Raw genomic sequence first — 16,146 nt, forward strand, 5'->3', positions numbered from 1 at the left:
TTTTAAGAATTAAAATATGATACATGTAGTTTAATTGATAAGGAGAAAACTGATGTACAAAATATATAAAAGTAGCAAATCTCAGATAAAAAGATCTTGACAAAGAGAAACACCTCACACTATAGCATTTTTCTGACACCACATTATTCAAATATAATTTCTTATCTAACGACCTTTTTAAGAATGGTAATATTATTTCTTATATAACAACTGTTTTAACCTTTTCTTCTACTACTACCAAAATAATACAACAACAACATACCCGGTGTAGTCCTACAAAGTGGGATTTGAGGAGGGTAGAGTGTATGCAAACCTTAACCCTACCTCAGAGGTAGAAAGGCTGTTTCCACTACTGAGAAATTAACATTAAACTTTCTGCATAGTTCAAACTATGTCTTATCACTAAAATGGGATTCAGGTAGTACACAAGAGGGAGAGGAATGGGACCATTGGCATAAATTAATGTGAAACATCAATTGAAAACGCAATTAGTCAACCAACTTACTCACCGGAATGTGGACTAGTGGAGCCCCATCAAAGTATGACGAGAAAAGCTCTGCATCTAAGGTGGCACTCATCAAAATCAACCTTAATTCTGGCCGGCGTGGGAGTAAATCCTTTAGAACTATTAGCAGAAAGTCTGGGACAATACGTACTCATTTGTTAGAAAGTAGATCCATGAATTCCACAATCTCTTTAAAGACAACTATATACCTTCATTCATTCCACGCTCATGAATCTCATCCACAATTACATGTGTGATTCCCTTCAGATTTCTATCAACTAGCAGTCTTCTTAACAAGATACCAGTGGTACAGAAGAGGAGTTGAGTGTCCCTTCCTTTAACACCTTCTAGCCTAACTTTATATCCAACCTGCAAAGACATCAAAGAAGACAGAATACTTGACTCAAATTTAAGTCATGCGTGATGTAATGTAAGCCAGTTAATTTGCTAGTACATAAACTCACTGTTTCACCCAACAACTCCCCTCTCTCCGCAGCAACTCTTTCAGATACTGCCATAACAGATATTCTTCTTGGCTGTGTACATATGATACTGCACAAGGCTCCACGAACAGACTCAATTTCAGACTCTAAAATAAATTGTGGAATCTGTGTGGTCTTCCCACAGCCAGTTTCACCAGAGACAATAACCACCTGTGCACGCGGAAAAGCTTGTCCTAATATCAGCATCATCATGAGAAGTTTTAGAAAAGATCAAGCCTTTGCGAAAGCATTTAACTATTTCATGTTTTCTTTTACACAGTCCATTTTGAACTATATCAGTTTCCTAAATAAATTAGAAAAAAACAAAAAACTAACAGCCAAGAGCAGGCATCAACACTCTTCAAATGCAGAGAGGTCATTTGCAGACAAAGCTAACACCCAGCACTGGTTAGAAAATAGCGTATCAGAATGCCAGACGAATTTGATAGAGCTTCAACGGGCTCCAAGAGCTGTATTTCGCCGTGGCGCTGCGACATCCAAAAGGCGACGTCATTGCAAGAAAGGTGACAAGGTGAGGCGACAATGGCATCGCCTTTTTAATTTTTTAAAACAATTAGGGCTTTTGGGATAAAATCTAATTTTAGGGCTTATTTTCCTATTTTGGCTCTACCAACTTACTCGATTGGCGACTGCACCTGCTACCATTACCATCTCTCAAGTTCGATTTCGACTTCGGCAACCGGCGGCGGCTACTCCGGCCACTCCAGCTACTCCGGTAAGGATTGATTTCTAATTTTTCTTTCTTCTTTCTTATTCTTCTTAATCCGGCGACTGAACTCCAGCTACTACTTTTCTTTCTTCCTCTTTTTCTCTTCTTCTATTTTTCTTCCTCTAACAATAATACAGTGTTACACTTTCACTGTAACAATAAGCATAAATGTACTATGTAAAAAAACTTATTTTTAATAACTTATATAACATAGTATGATAGTAATATACTAATTAAATGACTTGATCATTTACAACTATTTCAATTTCAATGGCATTTTAGTATTACTTGTTTTATGGATATTGAAGTGTTAAGTCGTTCAAGTTCTAGACTTTTAGCATCTATCTACTATTTATTTTTAATTCTTGACTAGAAATATTTTCTAATATATTAGTGCTGTTGAAATTTTGATCATTTATATATTATTTTTATTTTTTTGTATTAATTATCTCCACACTTCAAAAGGCAATTGCTTCGCCGCGTGGCAAAGCGAAGCCTTGTCGCCTCTCGCCTTCCAAAACACTGGCGATTACTAATCCATGGTCCACCATCTATCCAAGGGAGTGAGGAGTCACGTTGGATAAACAATCCTAGGATTAGGTGTCAAGAGATCATCTTGACATTCACCTATAAATAGGACAACATCAAACCTAGCCCAACCCTTCTTTCTTCCTTCTGACATCTTAATCTTATTCTCTTTCTCCTTCACTCCACTATGGAACAACCTACAATCCCCACCCCTCTCCAGGGACACTCGTCGCCTCATCTTTTTCCCTTCACCTTCCTTGCCATAATCCCGCCTTTCAATCCCGTCCCTCTCAGTTTCTCCTTCCTACCAATTTCCTCTTTTCCCTCTCTTCCTCCCAAATGCATGTCATTAGCGCGCGCGCGCGCTCTCTCTCTTAGTCACTCTCAATCTCCGTTCTTATCACATAATCTCATTCTCTATCTCTCTCTCTCACTCCTATCTTCTTTTTGTTTTACTTTCTATTTCTTTCAGTTTGCAACAATCCCCTTTTATCTCTTGTTGTTTTACTTGATTGTAATATATAACTGTTCAATATCAATTGCAAGAATTTCTGGAGGAATTCTTAATGACCTTTAATGTCTAGGGTTGGCTACTCAGATTCTTTCACACAATACAACAACACCAACAACAACAATCCCAGTGTATTCCCACAAAGTGAAGTCTGGGGAGGGTAAGATGTACGCAGTCTATACCACTACCTCCGCAGAAGTAGAAAGGTTGTTTCCGATAGACCCCCGACTTAATACCAGAACCAAATTTCAGTAGGCTCATTCTCTCATTTCTAATCCAGTTATAAAGTTGCTTTAGTATATCAACATGAGATTCTCTCTCTACCCAACCGTTTGAGCTACTAACTCTACATGACTACATCAGGCCCTCTCTATACTCCAAGCTCACTTTTCAATGTCCTCCTCTCTCAACGTCAGCCTATTTCAACCCTGCTCTCTCCACTCCATGTCCTCTTCTCTACATGTTTAGCCAAGCCAAAAAAACGAAAACAAAAGAACAGATATTTTATCCCATGTTAATCCTAGTGTTCCGGAACGTGTTAGAGATATAATACTGAAACTGCCCTTGTCAAAAACAAAATGTAATACTGAAACTGTTCTAAACTGTCTACGAGTTCCAAAGGATAATCATCCTGGATTTCAATACAACCAGTTCATTAAGATTTTGGGTTGAAAGCTCACATTTTTTACCATGTTTCTCATTATTCCCTTACGTTTTTGCTTCAAAAAGTTTGTAGATAATAAAGATTTCTTATAAAATTTGAAAGAAAAAACAAAATAGATCCCGGTAGACTTTTGAAAAAACGCAGGGGAGACAGGTATGAAGTTGTTGACTAGATTGTTAATGTCATTCTTAGGACAGCTAAAATGCCAGAAGAATACAGGTGGAATATAATGGTGTCGTTGTATAAGAATTGTTAAGTATCTCACATCGGCAAAGGTATGGGTAATTGGTCTCCTTATATGGATTTGGACAATCCTCCCTTCATGAGCTAGCTTTTGGGGTAGAGTTAGGCCCAAAATCCATTCTTTATCAGAGCGTTCGTGAGAAAAATATCATTCCGATGTCACTGTGTCGTTTTCCAGTAACAGAAGCCGTTGTCCAAATAAATATAATTTTCGTCGGTGTATTTCAAAACAAACCAACACCATCATCATGTTCGGAACTTCCCGACGAGCAAACCCCAGTCAGGCTCGCCGAGAGTAGGCATCACACGCGCCGCCGGAAGATATTCTCTGACGAGCTCGTTAGTCCAGGCGCCAGCGCATGCAGTATCTTCTAGCAAATTTTCCAGCAATTTCTTTTTGTCAGTAGCCTCGCCTCTTCGTTACGAGGCTGCTTATATGATTAATTGTTGATTCCGAGAAACTTTCGGATATCAGATCTTATATCCGGTGACCCTTCTTTTTCCGGCCAAATTCCGGCAATATTTCGTTTTTCCTAATTAAATCTGAATCTTAATGAGGAGATCAGAAACTCAGATGTCAGAGTTTATAAAGAATTGACGAGGGGAAGGTCGATTTGGAAGATCTCGACCTAGGTGTAGTTATTGTATTAGGCTTGGACATACACGTGGAATATGTTATTCTTTGCATGGTCGACCACCTAAAAATGCTCATATTGCTCAGTCTAATACCACAGGTGATCAATGGGTGTATTTATCCGACAAGGAATATAATGAATATCTTCAATATCGAGCAAGCAAGTATATATATCCACCAATAGCCTCAACTACACAATCTCCTACCTTTGGGATCATGGGTTGTGGACAAGCCAAACCCCTATCTTCTGTCACTTTAGATTTCGTTCTTTATGTCCCTGATTGTCCTTTTAATCTTGCATTTGTTGTCGTTTGACACGTGTCCTTCATTGTAGTATAACTTTTTTTATGATTCTTTTATAATGCAGGACCGCAAAACAGGACATAAAAATTGGCATAGGACATGAATCACCAGGCGTTTACCATCTTGCCTCCTCAAATTCCTTTATAACATGCTCCGCTACAAATCCTCCCGACCTTATTCATAAACGTTTGGGACATCCAAGCCTATCCAAGCTACAAAAGATGGTATCAGAGCCAAACTCATCCCAAATCTTTGTTCACCGATGTTGGCCCCCATATTATATTGTCCACGCTCCATATTATATTGTCCACGCTCTAGTCTATCCATATTAGATTGTGTCGTGTCAACTTTGGAAACACACTCGTGCTACATTTTCACGCAGTATTGAGTCGCTCAGAGTCTATTTTCTCATTAGTCCATTTAGATATTTGGGGTCCTAGTAGAGTCGGTTCACCCTTAGGATTTCGTTACTGTTACTTTTATCGATGTTTTTTCAAGATGTACTTGGGTTTACTTGATGAAAAATCGTTCCGAGTTATTCTCTATATTCAAGAGTTTTTGTGTTGAAATACGAAATCAATTTGGTGTTTCTATTCGTGTTTTTCGTAGTGATAATGCCTTAGAATACTTATCCTCCCAGTTTCAGGAGTTTATGACTCATCAAGAAATCATTCACCAAACATCATATCCATAAACCCCTCAGCAAAACAGTATATCAGAAAGGAAAAATAGGCATCTCATTAAGACTGCTCGCACTCTTCTCATTGAATCCCATGTGCCGCTATGTTTTTGGGGCGATGCAGTCCTCGCATCTTGCTATCTCATTAACAAAATGCCAATCATCTTCGATCCAAAATAAAGTTCTTCATTCCATACTATTTCCTCAGTCACATCTCTACTCTATCCCCCCTCGTGTTTTTAGGAGCACATGTTTTGTTCATAACTTAGCCTCGGGAAAAGATAAATAAGCCCCTCGTGCTCTCAAATTTGTCTTTCTTGGTTACTCTCGAGTTCAAAAAGAGTATCGATGCTATTCACCTGATCTGGGTCGCTACCTTATATCCGCTGATGTCACATTCTTAGAATCTCAACCTTACTATACATCTTCTAATCATCTTAATATCTCTGAGGTTTTAACTATACCTCCAGTCTTATCCACACCAATCTTTGAGGAATCTACGGTTACTTCGCCATCTATAGTGCCACCACTTTTGACTTATCACCGTCGCCTACGTCTAGCATCAGTCCCAGATGATTCATGTTATGCGCCTGACGCTTCCCCTACTGCGGACCTGCCTCTTCTTAGCCAATCAGTTGCCCTTCAAAAAGGTAAAAGATTCACTCGTAATGCTAACCCACATTATACTTTCTTGAGTTATCATCGTTTGTCATCACCCCATTATGCTTTTGTATCATCTTTGTCCTCTATTTCCATCCCTAAGCCTAAAGATGAAGCACTTTCCCATTCAGGATGGAAACAAGCTATGATTGATGAGATGTCTGCTTTACATATGAGTGCTACTTGGGAGCTTGTTTCCCTTCCTACAGGTAAATCTATTGTTGGTTGTCGTTGGGTTTATCTAGTCAAAGTTGGTTCAGATGGTCAAGTTGATCGACTGAAGGCTCGCCTTGTTGCCAAAGGATATACACAGATATTTGGGCTTGATTATAGTGACACTTTCTCTCCCGTCGCTAAAATAGCATCAGTCCGTCTTTCTCTCTATGGTTGTCGTTCGTCATTGGCCTCTTTATCAGTTGGACATTAAGAATGTTTTTCTGCATGGTGATCTTGAGGAAGAAGTCTATATGAAGCAACCACCTAGTTTTATTGCTCAGGGGAGTGTAATAGCCTTGAATGTCGATTGCGCAAGTCACTCTAAGGTTTGAAATAGTCCCCTCGAGCCTGGTTCGGAAAGTTTAGCACAGTTATTCAGGAGTTGGCATGATTCATGGTAGAGCTGATCATTCAGTGTTTTATCGCTATTCTGAACCAAATCTGTGTATTTATTTGGTGGTTTATGTTGACGATATTGTTATCACCGGCAATGATCAAGATGGTATCACTAACTTGAAGCAACATCTCTTTCAGCATTTTCGGACTAAAGACCTTGTCAGCTTGAAATACTTTCTAGGTATTGAGGTTGCTCAGTCCAGATCAGGTATTGTTATTTCTTAACGCAAGTATGCTTTAGACATTCTTAAGGAAACAGGAATGATGGGATGTCGACCCATTGACACTCTTATGGATCCAAATCCTAAACTTCTGCCAAGAAAGGGGGAACCACTCAGTGATCCTAGAAGGTATAGGCGGCTAGTTGAAAAGTTGAATTATCTCACAGTGATTAGACCTGACATCTCTTTTCCCGTGAGTGTGGTAAGTCAGTTTATGACTTCTCCCTGTGATAGTCATTGGGATGCAGTTGTTCGTATTTTGCAATATATAAAGTTATCCCAGGTAAAGAACTACTCTTCGAGGATCGAAGCCATGAGCATATCATTGGATATACAGATGTCGATTGGGCGGGATCACCCTCTGATAGATGCTCTACACTCTACATCTGGATATTGTGTTTTAGTAGGAGGTAATTTGGTGTCCTAGAAAAGTAAGAAGCAGTGTGGTTGCTCGATCTAGTGCCGAACTAGAACATCGAGCAATGGCTACAGCTGGATCAAGCAATTGCTGAGAGAACTAAAATTTGGAGAAACAGATAAGATGGAAGTTGTATGTGATAATCAAGCAGCCCTTCATATTGCATCTAATCCAGTTTTCCATGAGAGGACCAAGCACATAGAGACTGATTGTCACTTTGTCAGAGAAAAGATACTCTCGGTAGATATTGTTACAAAATTTGTAAAGTCAAGTGATCAACTTGCAGATATCTTCACCAAGTCCCTCACCAGTCCTAGTATTAATTACATTTGTAACAAGCTTGGTACATATGACTTGTATGCACCAGCTTGAGGGGAAGTGTTAGAATATGAGTAGGAAAAGAAATAATATACAAAATCCTACTTGGAAAAATTGTAATGTAGTGTCTATAAATAGTGTCAATGTAATTATGTAGACACACGATTCAATAATATTTTTCTCCATTATTTCTCACACGAACAAAAGTGACATTCAGAATTGCAACTACCATAGGGTATCACGCTACTAAGCTATACTATGAAAGTTTGGGTAGGATGGTCTAGATGAGGATGAGGAAGGATATGTCTGTCTCTGAGAACCAATTGGGATTCATACATAGGCAATCAACTATAGAAGTCATTCATCCTGTAAGGAGATTGCTAGAGCAGCATAGGGACAAGAAGAGATACATACACATGGTGTTCATTGACCTAGAAAAATCGTAAGATGAAGTCCCGGTCCCCTAAGATGTTTGGAGTCTAGAGGTGTACCAATGGCTCACATCAAAAGCAATTAAGGACATGTAGATGGAGCCAAGACCCGGATTAGAACAACGAGAGGCAACTCAGAACACTTCCCAATCGTGATGGGGTTACATCAGCGATTAGACCTTGGCATGTTCCTATTTGCCTTAGTGATAGACAAATTGAGACAATATATTCAACAGAGGTTATTGTGCAATGGAATTAACGATAGGTTGAAAGTTTGGAGACATACCTTAGTTTAAATTTTTCATATTGCGCACTGGGGTGCAAGTTTAGTGATGTGAAGCATGATGCGAAGGTGGACGTAAAGATTAATGCACAACTAATACCCAATAGAGAAAGTTTAAGTATCTTGGGTCCATTATGCAAGGAGATAAGGAGATTGATGATGATATCCCACATTGTATTGGAGTAGGGTGGATAAAATTCCTTTGTGTTTAGGATATTGTGCAATAAGAATGTGTCACCAAGGCTTAAAGGTAAGTTTTACAGAGTGGTGATTAGACCAACATTGTTGTATGGGTAGAAATTTGGCCTATCAAGAACGCTCGCATGAATGTAAGGGAGATGAGGATGCTCAAATGGATGTCTAAGCATATTAGGAGAGATATGATTGGGAACAAAGTTATGCGGGGCAATATAGGACTAGCCTTTGTAGCAGACAAGATAAAGAAAGTTAGGTTGAGATGGTTCAAGCATGTGAAGAGGAAGTGCACAGATGTGCTAGTAAGGAGTCGTGAGATGTTGGTTGTAACAAGAGCTAGGAGAGGTAGAGATAGGTCAAAGAAGAACTGAGGGAGGTAATTAGATAGAGTATTGTACAACTTCAACTTACTGAAGACATGACCCTACATAGGAAGGTGTAAGGCTTAAGGATTGGGGGAAAGGTTAGCAAGTAGCCAAGTGTTGTCTCACTTAATGTGGAAGAGGTAGATAGCTCGACTCATTTTCTCTCCCCCTAATAGTAGTAGTATTTAGTAATAACATAGTTTTTTCCCTTCGGTGTGTATTACACTATTACTATTTGTTATTTGTTGCTTCATTTGCTTTGTATCTTGTTGTTGTGCTGTCATATTTTTCCTGCACCCTATTTTAAAAAGTTGTCTTTCGAACCAAGGGTTTTTTGAAAACAACCTCTCTATCCCACAAAATTAGGGATAAGATCTGCACACACCCTACTCTCCCAAACCCCACTTGTGGGATTACACTGAGTTTTTTTAAATAAAGGGGATTACGCCCGAGTATGTTGCAATTGAAAAAAAGGGACGACCCGGTTCATACCTACTCCGTAGGTGTCGGGGATGGGGGGGGACCACTCTGGGCCTGACCTACGCGCCCTCACCCCAGCTTCGCTGGAGGGGCGTTTCGAACCCCCGACCCTGGCACACCACGGTAAGCAAGCTTACCGCTGAGCCAAGGCCATTAGAAAGAACAATCAAATTTGTATCAACTAGTTGTGACAGATTTACTTTGATGATGAATATTGCAGAAAAAAATTTCAACTAAAAATAAAAGTTCTTTCAAAAGTACTTTTGTTACTAGATTCTAGAATTTTAAATTTGAGTTCAAGCTGAACGTTGGGGTGAATAGTTGCCAATTTTTCCGGTTAGTAGTCCAAAAAACCTATCATTAGACAAAAGAAAGTAAAACTACATTTAGTCTCCTGATTACAGTCCAACATGCCTGGATTCTAACCATGGGATCTCTTGCTTTCCTACCAACCATCCTGAATGAATTTTAATTGTTAAAAATATAACAATAGGTTTTTTACTCTTATAGAATATTATTTGATGATAGCTTCACAATCATATTTATTTATGATCTTATCCAAATGTATCATAAAAACAACAAATCAAAAGAAACTCTCCCTTTCTTCTTTTTATCCTTTACCAGTGACGTAAAATGCACATGGCACATGGCACTGCTCTAATGCCGTTATGACAAGCCAAGTGGCGAGGATACATTTCTCAAGATCTGACATACCTGGTTCTTTGAAATGGCACTTAATATTGTGTCTTTTCCCTTATACGCAGGTAGACTACTACGAAATTCTAGCATCTTCCTACCCTCAGGTGATTCCTGTAACAAACACGAATGTTATTCCACAAATCGACACAGGGAACCAAAAAGAAAAAAGAATACTGATAAAATTTTGAAACATTGTACAAACCAACAAACATACCACACTCGAAAAGAAAAAAAAAGACTATAAAACGTTACAAACTGCGGCGGAACAGCATAGAGCATATAGTGCAGGAAAGATCTAAGTGAAGGGATCAAAGGAACAAATTCACAGCAGAGTGTACACATACTGCTCTCCCTACAAACAGTTGAGACAACATACCCATACCCAATGTATTCCCACATAGTGGGGTCTGGGGAGGATATAGTGTACGCAGACCATACCACTAACACAGGTGAAGTGTAGAGAGGCTGTTTCCGATAGACCCCGGCTTAGGACCGATAATAGTATAACAAACACAAAACATAAATGCATATAAACTAGTACAGTATGCAAAAAATAAACTAACACTGTTAGCCAAAAGATAATACTAAAAACTATCCATCCAAAATCATACACATCACTCAACACCATGAACAGGAAACTTCAGACATAAATAAAGAACGTTACTATTACCGACGCAGTCCCACCCCCTAACCCTCTACAGTCTACCCTAATCCATGTTCTCCACACCTTCCTATCAAGGGTCATGTACTCCGTAAGCTGTAACTGCTCTATATCATGCCTAATCACCTCCCTCCAATACTTCTCCAGCCTACCTCTACCCCGCCTAAAACCATCCATAGCCAGTATCTCACACCTCTGCACGGGAGCATCAAAGCCCCTCCTTATTACGTGCCTGAACCAACATAACCTCACTTCTCGCATCTTGTCCTCCACCGAAGCCACTCCCACCTTCTCCCGAATAATCTCATTCCTCGCCCTATCTTTCCTAATATGGCCACACATCTACCACAACATCTTCATCTCCGCAATCTTCAACTTTTGAATGTGCAAGTTCTTAACTGGCCAACACTCCACTCCATACAACATAGTCGGTCGGACTGCCACTCTATAGAACTTTCCTTTAAGCTTCGGGGGCACCTTTTTATCACATAAAACCCCCGAAGCGAGCCTCCATTTCAACCACCCTGTCCAATACGATGCGTGACATCCTCATCAATCTCTCCATTGCCCTGAATTATAGATCCCAGATACTTGAAACTCTCCCTCTTCTGAATGGCCTCTTCTGAATGACCTGAGAGTCCAGGTTCACAGCCACGTCAGTCTCCTGCGACCCATCACTAAACTTACACTCCAAGTACTCCTGTCTATGTCCTGCTCAACCAAAATCCTTTAGACTCGAGGGTCTATCTCCAAATCTCCAACTTATCACTAACTCCTCCCCGAGTCTCGTCAATTAGTACCACATCATCATCAAATAACATACACCAAGGCACCTCCCCTTGAATATGTCGCGTTAAAACATCCATCACCAAGGCAAATAACAAAGGGCTAAGAGTCGATCCCTGATGCAACCCTATCAAAATCGAAAAGCGCTCCAAATCTCCACCTACAGTCCTCACACGAGTCTTCACGTCATTATACATGTCCTGGATCGACCTAGTGTATGCCACGGGAACCCCCTCCAGCCTCCAAGCACCTTCATAGAATCTCTCTGGGAACTCTGTCATAAGTCTTTTCAAGATCAATAAACACCATGTGCAAGTCCTTCTTCCTCCCACGAAAATGCTTCACTAATCTCCTCACAAGGTGAATGGCCTCAGTAGTCGAGAGACCTGGCATGAAACCGAACTGATTTTTAGAAATTCGTTTCCTAAAAATTTTCCAATATTGGTTGCTAAAGTTGTCAGACATATATTAGATTTGAAGATATTTTTTTCCTATGAATAGAGGTATTATAGGTTTGCATAAAAAATCACTTAAAATTAAGAAATTCCACCTTCTTGCAATTCAATTGAAGACATAGGGGACTTTTTGCTTGACATCTTGAACAAGGATCTCTCTTACGATTTGTTCTTAGTTTCTCTATAAAAACTAAGCTTTTATATGAACTAAAACATTTTACAACGCATAAACTCCAGCTAGCACCAACATTTATGTCAAATCTTCCCGCACCTAAGCTTCAAAAAATCGAATGAGACCTGGCAATAAAGAAGTGACCAATTTGCTGAGGAACGAAGTAGCTCGCCCGAAAGAAGAGGAACAAGGCTTCATGTTTTTACACATCCTAATTCAAGACTCTAAACCAGAAGCTTATCACGACCATCAACTAAAACCAAAGCCCTCGATAATTTTTGATAGGTCAGATTCTTCATAACTCAAATATGATTGATATGTTCCTACCTAGGCATCAAATTCACCAAAAGTCAAAGATGACTAATATTCTTCTTGTTTATATGCCCAAATATTTCTGGTAAAACCAAAAAAGAGAAGTGCAGTCTAAAATAACGAAATGTGAGCCCCTCAACAGTCAACAAAAGAAAAGAGAACTAATGGAGAAAGAATGAGAGGATACCTACTTATGAAAAGTAAGGGCGTCTGGAGAAAAGGGATGAAAGCAAAAGCAAGGGCATGGTGTATTATATCCTACAACTGTTACCATTTTCTCAATTAATTGGGAATGTTATGTATAATCGTTTAGAAATAAACATAAAACGTGTTTCCAACTAAACAACAATTATAACTTTTGACTTGAGCATGTTGCGACCTTATCTTTTACAAACATACTCAGACTCTTAAAAAATGTCAACAGGCGCATGTCGAATTCTCCAAAAGTAGTGTATTTTTGGCACTATAATTAAGTACACGACTTCATGGATCTTCCATCTCTCACCCTACGCATGTTAGAGGAAAACAGCAAGTGAACAACAATTTTTTTTCCTTCTTGAGAAGTTAGAGAAAAGATGATAATTATTTTCGAACAAAGATGTGCAGAAATAAAACAGCTACTATCTAGTTATGTCATCAACATTTTAAGGGTTGCCCCAGCAACAGTATATTCAATTGCACCTACTTAAGGAAGCATTAGAGATAAAAGTCTTTATTGAGTTTTTTCCTTGCAATAGATTGTGCAAATCTCCTGGCCCCTCACCTCTTGCTCCTAGTGTCTTACTAGATTAACAAAAAAATGACACTACCTGGTGTATCTATAAATGATAAGAGGTCCATGTGCAAGGATGGTGCTATACAAGCCCTAGGAAGACCATCGTCGCCAAGGTCTCAAACTAAGGAGTTACAAGCAAAAATTATTCAGCTTCAATGGAAAATAAAAAAGATGCTTAACATGGAAGAGAGAATTATGGAGAAGAATGGGCCAAACACTATACATATTTCATGATTCAAGTCCAAGCCCAAGAGGAAGAAGATTGGGGCCAATGAGCAGCAGCCCAAAGAACTTAAAATCAACCCCACATGGGGCTAAAAATTATTCCCAAAATGAGCTTGAAATCCTCACACAAAAGGGAGGAAAATTCACGTACAAGTCTTGGAAGGGGCACACGTTTTTCGATTGAAATATGGAAGTCCACCTTATTTCCTTAGGGAAGAATTTTTGAAATTATTTTTACATGCTTTTCTAATTTAAGTTTCCGAGTTAGAATTTTATTTATTACAACAATAAACCCAGTGTATTCCCACAAAGTGGGATCTGGAGAGGGTAGAATGTACGCAGTCCATACCGCTACCTCCAAAGAAGTAGAGAATTTTATTTATTATTTCCATAAAAGCATATTTTAATCCCATGCTATTTGGGATAGAGTATTCCCTATAGGTGGATTTTGTTATTTTTCACGCAATATTATTATTATTGCTATTAATTGAGAGTTTCTCTTCTTTACATCTTTGTGTGTGGCTACTTGAAATTTATCTTACATCTTTATAAGAGGGTGTTTGGATAAGATTATAAGTTGGAAAGGCATTTTTTACTTTTAGGAGTGCTTAAGATTATTCGGGAGAAGGTGGGAGTTGCCTCGGTGGAGGATAAGTTGCGAGAAGTGAGGCTACGTTGGTTCGGGCATGTGATGAGGAGGGGCCCTGATGCTCCAGTGCGGAGGTGTGAGACTCTGGCTAGGGATGGTTTTAAGCGGGCTAAAGGTAGACCGAAGAAATATTGGAGGGAGGTGATTAGGCATGATATAGAGCAATTACAGCTTACAGAGGACATAACCCTTGATAGGAAGGTATGGAGGATGCGGATTAGGGTAAAGGGTTAGGGGGTGGGAGCGTGGAGGTAGTAATAGGAGAGTGCTCTTTTGGGTCTGGAGTTTCTGGTTCGTAGTGTTGTGGCTGTAATTTGGGGCTAGTGGTGTTGGCTTTTTTGCATCCCGTACTAGTTTATTATGCACCTATCTTTTGTATTTGTTATACGGTTAGTTTGTTTTGTGTGTCATACTAGTTTATATGCGCCTACTTTTTGTATTTGTTATATACTGTTATTGGTCCTAAGCCGGGGGTCTATCAGAAACAGCCTCTCTACTTCTCTTGAGGTAGTGGTATGGTCTGCGTACACTCTACCCTCCCCAAACCTCACTAGGTGGGAATACACTGGGTATGTTGTTGTTGTTGTTAAAAAAAGCCAATTTTGGCTTTTTAAAAGCCAAAAGCTAGAAGTTATCCATTCCCTACTTTTTTTTAGCTTATAATCCATTAAAAGTTGACCAAGTAAAAGACATTTTTGTCCCTTATAATTCTTACTTATTCCAAAACTACCCTCGTGTCACCCTAAAACACACTTTTCTTTCACTACAACACACTTCTTGTATTAATTAAACATTTTCACTTTTTGTATTTATGGCGAACTTAACTCTAGCCATAGTAGTACCTCTTTTGTATGAAACTTCTAATTTATGAAATATGATTTTTATGTATTATTCTCATTCTTTAATATATTTTTTTTAAATTTTGACAATTATTATTGTATAACATATGAATTTCTCTGAGAAAAAACAACTCACCAACCAAGATACATGGAGAACACTCACTGAAGATATACAACTTCATGAACCATTAGTGAAAGATTCATGTATATTTGACGATGCAACGTTCGTATTTGACAAGGTTTTAATAGTGATATAGTCATTACTCAATCAACGAGTAATATATTTTTTAGTAAGTCATTTTAGCAAACAAATAGTATCATTTGTGACCAACTATTCATCTAGTAATGTAATTATAATGATTAGTAATGTGAGAAATATAAGAGAAAAATATTATTGAATTGTTGGAGCTACATTATTACATTGAGGCTTTATTTATAGACAATACACTTCAATCCTTTTTCTAATAGGACACTACATTACAATCTTTTTCCAAATAGGATTTTATATATTATTCCTATTTCTACTCATATTCTAACACTCCCCCTCAAGCTGGTGTATAAAAGACATGTACCAAGCTTGTTATGGATGAAACTAATATGAGAATCGGTGAGAGACTTGGTGAAGATATCTGCAAGAAAACTGACAAGGACTGCTTTGGACGTCTGGGAGACCTCAATTGAAACGGAACAAACTGACAAAATGATCCGAAAAGTAGTAAATATTGCCGTAAAGTTGATGTGTCGCTGGAAAATTGCCGAATATTGATATAAAATATACGGGTCATCTCGAAATCAAGAGACGATCTTGAACATGAAAGTCACCGAAAACTTAGCCGAAACATGCTCACACGTCGGATTATTAAATTTGCTGGCTGAAAAGTGACTACAATCTGAGGAAAAATAAAGTATATGGGTAGGGTTGGAATAATGACACGACCCTGCTGAAAAAGAGAAATATGTGTAGGGTCGGAATGATGGCACGACCCTATTAAGAAATAGAAATTATATGAGTAGGGTCGAAATGACGGCACGATCATACTGGAAAAAATAAATTATATGGGCAGGGTCGGAATGATGACACGATCCTACTGAAAAAGATCTGAAGAGTCACCAGAAAGACGTACGGAGCTATGTAAAATAAATCTGAGGAGTCACTAGAAAGATGCATGATGCTATGCAACTCAGATATGAGACAGTAGTCCGGAAAGATGCACGGAGCTACGCAAATCAAATATGAGAAAATAGTCACCGAAAAGAAGTACGGTGCTAAGAAAAATAGATATGAAAAAGTAGTTACCGGACAAATGCATG

At 38.8% G+C, this 16,146-nt stretch overlaps 1 protein-coding gene across 4 annotated transcripts in view; it reads right to left on the bottom strand.

Moving 5' to 3' along the window:
• LOC107870656 (DExH-box ATP-dependent RNA helicase DExH5, mitochondrial) overlaps positions 1–16,146 on the bottom strand; it is a 57,863-nt gene that overhangs the window by 17,934 nt on the left and 23,783 nt on the right. For all 4 annotated transcript variants that reach the window (XR_001674241.2, XM_016717248.2, XM_047413006.1 and 1 more), the window contains 4 exons: positions 9,977–10,072; positions 970–1,158; positions 715–874; positions 510–640 (listed from right to left, as the gene is read on the bottom strand). Coding sequence is in view for 3 of the 4 variants with exons in the window: in XM_016717248.2 (XP_016572734.1) it covers positions 510–640; positions 715–874; positions 970–1,158; positions 9,977–10,072 (576 nt within the window). In the remaining variant the exon portion in view is untranslated. The remainder of the gene's footprint in view (positions 1–509; positions 641–714; positions 875–969; positions 1,159–9,976; positions 10,073–16,146) is intronic.

The sequence above is a fragment of the Capsicum annuum genome, chromosome 5 (assembly GCF_002878395.1).
Source record: "Capsicum annuum cultivar UCD-10X-F1 chromosome 5, UCD10Xv1.1, whole genome shotgun sequence".
NCBI lineage: Eukaryota > Viridiplantae > Streptophyta > Magnoliopsida > Solanales > Solanaceae > Capsicum > Capsicum annuum.